The sequence below is a fragment of the Pararge aegeria genome, chromosome 17, assembly GCF_905163445.1.
Source record: "Pararge aegeria chromosome 17, ilParAegt1.1, whole genome shotgun sequence".
Taxonomy (NCBI): domain Eukaryota; kingdom Metazoa; phylum Arthropoda; class Insecta; order Lepidoptera; family Nymphalidae; genus Pararge; species Pararge aegeria.
The window spans coordinates 4,589,673-4,596,006 of NC_053196.1; the positions used below are offsets into that span (position 1 = coordinate 4,589,673).

Sequence of the window (6,334 nt, forward strand, 5' to 3'; positions counted from 1 at the left end):
CACCAAAGGCATTCTGCAAACGTTCCCAGGCATCGTACACATGTTTTAAAAGTTTAGCGCCTGCATCCGTAGTGCTACGACCTTTAGTAAAACTGTACTGCTCCAGATGTAGTAAGTTATTTACATTGAAGTGATTCAAAAGTTGATTTAATATAATTTTTTCAAAGACCTTACTAAGAGCTGGTAAGATTAAAGCGGGTCTGTAATTGTTAATGTCGTTTTTATTGCCAGATTTAAATAGAGGAATAAGTTTACTATTTTTCATTAAATTTGGAAAAGTACCTCTAGCAACACATTCATTAAAAATTATGGCTAAGTAAGGGGCAATAACGTCTATAATGTTACATATTACTATTACAGACTTACCTCAGAGCAAAACTAACCTATAAATATTCGATAAAAGCAGGCGTTACTTTCGGAATTCCATGGTATTTCATGATATACTATAAGAAATACTATACTATAAAAATTAAACTTAATTTGCTATAAGTACTCCGCGAAAAGCAGGATCAGTACGGTGTTTTATTTCTTCAAATTTTTATACTCCACACCAAACAGATCTTCGGCAATATACCTACTCTATACGCACGTTTCGCTACGACACCGGAGCATCCTCAGGAGATGTTGACTTTACAAAGAACAATTGTTGTTTTAATTATTCGTTGTAAAATCAATATCTCCTGAGGATGCTTGGCTAGCGTGGTGGACTAAGGCCTTAACCTTCTCATTGTGTGAGGAGACCGGTGCCCCGTAGTGGTTAATGGGTCTGACGATGATGATGATGATGTTGAACAATTGATTTAAAATAATATTATTGTAAGCGACATTGCTCGAACAGCTCCAGTCTTCGTTGTCCTTCGATGGTGGAGTTGAGGGGTGCGGAACAGCTCCAGCCGCCGTTGTGATTGATCATCATGTAGTCGAAGCAGTCTGTCACACCATCACCGTTGCAGTCCTAGAAAATACGAAGGTGCTTGAGCCAGTGCAGAGAATATATTATCAAAATCTACAAAATAAATTTATTAATAAAAAAAAACGATTCCGATAATAAATGTTATACCAATTACCAACTGAATAGTAAATACATTTTTGTATAAATAACAGTGCTACAGTTTCCAGTCGCTAAAAAAATTTCTACTAATTTCGATAGAAAAAGTACCTTTACCATAACAATGTAACGTGTCGACATCATAATTTTAAATCTTAATATATATAAATTTCCTGTCACGATGTTTGTCCGCGATGGACTCCTAAACTACTTAACCGATTTTAAATAAAATTGGCTCACCGTGAGCAGTCTGGTCCAACTTAAGAGATAGGATATCTTAGATCTTTAAGTAAAGTCGCAATTTTATTTTATTGCAAATTATTTGTCACATGTTATATATATATGTATATATATATACTACAATACTCACTTAAGGCTAAGCGATACTGAATACTTTAAAAACAAAATCAAACGCAGACGAAGTCGCGGGCAACAGCTAGTAGTTTATATATATATAAAAAAATATATATGGATTGTTGTAATGGCATTAGACAGAATTTGTAATTCTGATCACTGACTGATTTTGTATGAATTTTGTTAAAATGATTTGCTTATATGTCATTCATATGAATAAATAAAATAAAAATTAACTAAAATAAACCGAATACGTCGCTTTGAAGAACTTCACAGTTACGAAATGTCCAAGAGAGCACGCTAAGCCTATCACATCTTCTTCTTGAACTTATTACACGTTATACGGCTGGCATAACATGTCTTCATCAAATTTAAATACTGTTTCGGTATTGGTATATTTTTGACGACTTAAGACATCAACCGGCCTTAGGCATGTTTTTATAATAATAATAATACTACACTACACTATAATATAAAAGAATAATTAAAATACAGTAATAATAAAAAAAATACATGATATATTAATATTAAATATACAAAATAGTTACAAACTAGAATTTCTGCCTTCAGTCAGCCAGCCCTACATGTAGATTAATATATACCTTGTAAATTTTAGAGTCGTATCTATTTATTAATGCCTTAAGAAAGCTGTTACTATTTACCTACGTTCTGTTAATCAAGAATGCGTTAGTTCGTTTCTTTCTGATGGCAACAATATGGCAGATGCGCTACAATAAAGTGGTGAACCCAACAATCATTATACCTACTGTGTAGAGCTGGTCCACAGAGATCCCGTGTAAAAGGTCTGACAAAAGGCTTTGAAGAAACTAACCTATCTAACTAACTTTTTGTTGGTGGTATAAAAATATCAGTCAATTATAGACTATGTTAATTTTTCTCGTAGTAATAGGTGAAATTTGACACTTACCTTTCCGAATTTAGCCATGTAACCCACCACGATGTGTTGCGAGCAGTCGTAATCCCTCGCGCAGTCTTCATATGCTGAAATTGATATTTCATTTATGGGGCTTTATGGAGGTGCAATAAAGCAGCCGTAAAATATATCCAGTCCCATAAAAATTGTACAAAGGAGACATCTAGAGTACATCTGTTTTGTCACAAGCAAAGTAACATGAATGCAGGACTAACGAATTCGTGTAGGAGACTTTTTTATACGCTTTATTTACTGAAAATATGATCCATTCAAGAAGAAGCAATTTTTTACTTCGACAAGCTAAAATTGCGTCGAGACAAATATTGATCCTACATTAGTAAAGGTCTCTTGGTAAAAACGAGTTTTGAACGGCGAAGTAAACTGTGCCCTTGAATAAGAAAATCATTAGGCTTAAGTTACTACCATCGCATAAAGCAGTATTATTTTAAAATATATTTTTGCCGTTTTTGTTTCTTAATTATAATCCTTATTTTAGAGATATCAAGGTCATATGAAACTGCCATATAAAAAGTATACTGCTTTAAGCGATAATAGTAGAAGGCCCAGAGTTAATAGCATTGCGTGTATGCCTTTTAAATATATGGACGAATAAATTAACTCATAAATCCAAATGTCTTAATGAAGAGTTTGTCAACCTAAAAACTTAGGGGCACTCGTTTTATGTCGTCTGTCTATCTCGTGGGACCAGCGTGGTTGTCTTTCAACACAGTAGTCACTTTGATTCTAATAATGATTTTTTATAAATAAGTTTGTATTTTTTGTTCCAATCTGTATATACTATTCACTGCCTTGAAGTTATTAATTAGGTGGGATCAGGACAGTGACGTTCATAAATGCACAAAAGCACTACCTACCCAACATTGTTCCTGTAACTCGTTTATGAGTAGGATTTTTGTATTTTACGCCATCTTTCTGCTTTATGCCTACCCTGGTAAAAAAACCCTGTGCACCGGACACCGGATCAGGATATACCTATGCAAAAGGCACAGTTAGTTTCGAGGCATAGAACAGAACTCACCCTCTTTCCTCTCGGGAGTATCGTCAACCAACGTGGGCTTTCCAGCATCCACCCAGTATATCCTGGAGATGTAAAATGGGCCGCAGTAACCGCCGGTACAGCTGTGGGCCAAATCGCAGCCCGCTACGTGGCATAGGCATCGCAAACATGTTTCATTTAGATTCGGTATATAGATGCCTGAAAAAATTCGCCAGGATATGATATCTTCTCTGACAATAAACATGCGTAGTGGACTAGTAGTGGAGAACCCGCAAATAAGGCACCCGTTATTGATATTTAAAATAAGAATGTAAACAAAATCGACATCCCTTATAGAAAAGGTGTCAAAATAAATCACAAAATGCCTTTCCCAGTAACCAGTGGCGGGCATAGAGGGTATGCACAGGGTATGCAGATGGTACAAAATGAAGAAAATCTCCACTACGAGCTTTAAATACTTAAGGGTAGGCTTTTTATAACTCTTACAATGCCTATCCATAAGGTTTTTATAACTCGTCCTGGAGATATTCTTTATTTTATAACATATGCATACCTTCTATGCACGCCACTGCTAGTAACAGTGCTCAGTAAGATATAAATTATATAGAGAATCATAGTCGATGTGAGGCTAAATCTTATAATTTTTAACTTCATTCTTTTTGTCTGTTGGAAGGCTTCGGCCGTGGCTGGTTAACACCCTACAAAAACGTGAAGAATGAATACTGCCCACCCTGAGACGTTAGCCCGCTACTTTTTCTACAACATCACTACACTACTACTACTCCCCTTTTGCCTTTGCAGTCAAGGGCTAACTTGTAAAGGACGAAAAAAAAAAATGATGTGGCCATATCATGAAATGGTCAACCATTATTTCACGGCTGACTGGCGCAGTGGGCAGCGACCCTGCTTTCTGAGTTCAAGGCCGATTCCCACAACTGTAATGATAACAAAATGCTTGTGTGATGAACACGAATGTTTTACAGTGTCTGGGTGTTTATCTGTATATTATAAGTATTTATGTGTATTATATTCATAAAAATATTCAACAGCTATCTTAGTACCCCTAACACAAACTACGCTTACTTTGGGGCTAGATGGCGATGTGTGTATTGTCGTAGTATATTTATTATAATTGAGTGATAAATTCTAAGATCTGGCTATGATTAAAGTTTTTTAGAATTTAAATGCATGCTTTACCGGTGGAGGAAAACATCGTGAGGAAACCTGCATGCCTGATGTTCTCAAGGTCGTGTGGAGTCCAATTTTTCCAGTGTGGTGGACTACGGCTTAAACGCTTTTCATTATGGGAGGAGAACTACGCCCTCTAGTGGGCTGATAAAGGTTTGATGAGGGTGATGATGACAGTAAAGACATACCTGTGACATTCTCCATAAACAAAAACACAGTAACAAATAACACTAGCAATGCTCTCGTATACATTTTGCACCAACTTTTCGTCCTTCCACACTGCAGATTCGACAAAATAACAAAATTTTGTGTTTTTACTACAGATTTTGAGTATTACTGTAGACTTTCTTCGTAAGATAACTGGTTGAACTTGTTTATATATATGTTAAAATCTAAATATTTATTTATCCGTATGATGACATAATAAGTGCGTCGTGAACAAAAACTAAACAACAAATAACTTTGTAGGATGTAGGTTTAAAAGGCGGATCTGAATGTACCTACTTCGGTTTAAAAAGTGCGAGTAAAAACCCATGGTACCTATTAGTCTTAGAAACTTCGATTACACGAACTGCTTGCTCTACCTAAGCGTGAACCAATGTAAACTAGATTTGAGTTCAGCTATAAATCACTTGGAAATAATTACTCTATTTTGCTGTTGCCCGCGACTTCTTCCGCGTTTATTTTAGTTTTAACAGAAACCCGTACAGTTGTCCTAACACAACTGTTTGTCCGGCTTAAAAATTATGCAATGTCTAATCTCCAGGGTGCAAAGAGAGAAATCTTAACGACATGGCCCTTTTATTAAGATTTTGCTGCTAAGCCGTATTTAAAAAACTTTTTTTTTCAATATGCGGAAACCGTACTCCTTTTTTTCTGGGATGCAAATTACTCCCTAACACAAATAATTGCTTATCATCGTGAGATTTGTGGCCTAGTAGCAGAACTAAGTCGATTAGGCTGGGTAAGCAAAGTTGACTGAAGTCAGTAAATGGGTGGGTGTCCAACTTTGGTGGTTTGAAGGAGAATATGACGTGCTTTTAGCTTAGTTGACAAAAAAATGTATCGGTTCCGACAGCGAGTAATTCTTTACTGCATTATAATTTATTATTTGTTTTAAGTGCTATGTATCAATTGTACAACTATTTGAATAAAATTATTCAACTTAATTCTTAACTTACTTTTTGTTTAGCGGTTTGGTTTGGCGCATTATGTTAAAATTTCAACTCTCAACTTATTGCTGTTCATGAGAGAGCACGCTCACGGATAGACGGACGGAATTTTTTTTAATTTTTCTTATTGTAATATTACTTTTGTTTAAAATTTTGAATTTTTATTATAGTTAAGTATTAGTATAGGTCGTTTTGTAGTAAATGCTGTGCACACCTTTCTGATTAGAAACAAATTATTTGTAATTTTTGACGTGACAACGGCTTATAATTTGATGGTGCCGGCTGCACTCACGAAAAAACATGACGTATGCGGCGTTACCTCGCTCTGAGGCGTTCCATTCAAGGCTTGAAGTGCAAGCGAGAGCGCGGAACGAGCGACAAAGAGACACAGTCGGCCTCCGCGTTCGAAATCTGTCTCTCTCCTACTTGAGTGAGCGATGCGTCCGCGTGGACAGCTTCTATACAATAATACATTTACATGTTTTCGGCAAGGATGAAGTGCAGTGAAAAGTGAATGTGGTGTCAATTGTTTATAGCAACGATAATATCTATCAAACAAATAAAATTAAAATTTTCTTTTGAAAAATGCAACCATTCCATCAGTATTTTCTTACGACGTT

At 35.8% G+C, this 6,334-nt stretch overlaps 1 protein-coding gene across 1 annotated transcript; it reads right to left on the minus strand.

Annotated features, from left to right (window-relative positions):
• Positions 1-667: 667 nt before the first annotated feature.
• Positions 668-5,127, minus strand: LOC120630956 (lysozyme 1-like). The gene is made up of 4 exons (XM_039900325.1): positions 4,731-5,127; positions 3,376-3,552; positions 2,331-2,404; positions 668-955 (listed from the first exon to the last, which is right to left on the minus strand). Exons 1-4 carry the CDS (start codon positions 4,792-4,794, stop codon positions 812-814), a joined length of 459 nt encoding a protein of 152 aa, XP_039756259.1. The 5' UTR covers positions 4,795-5,127; the 3' UTR covers positions 668-811.
• Positions 5,128-6,334: the final 1,207 nt, after the last annotated feature.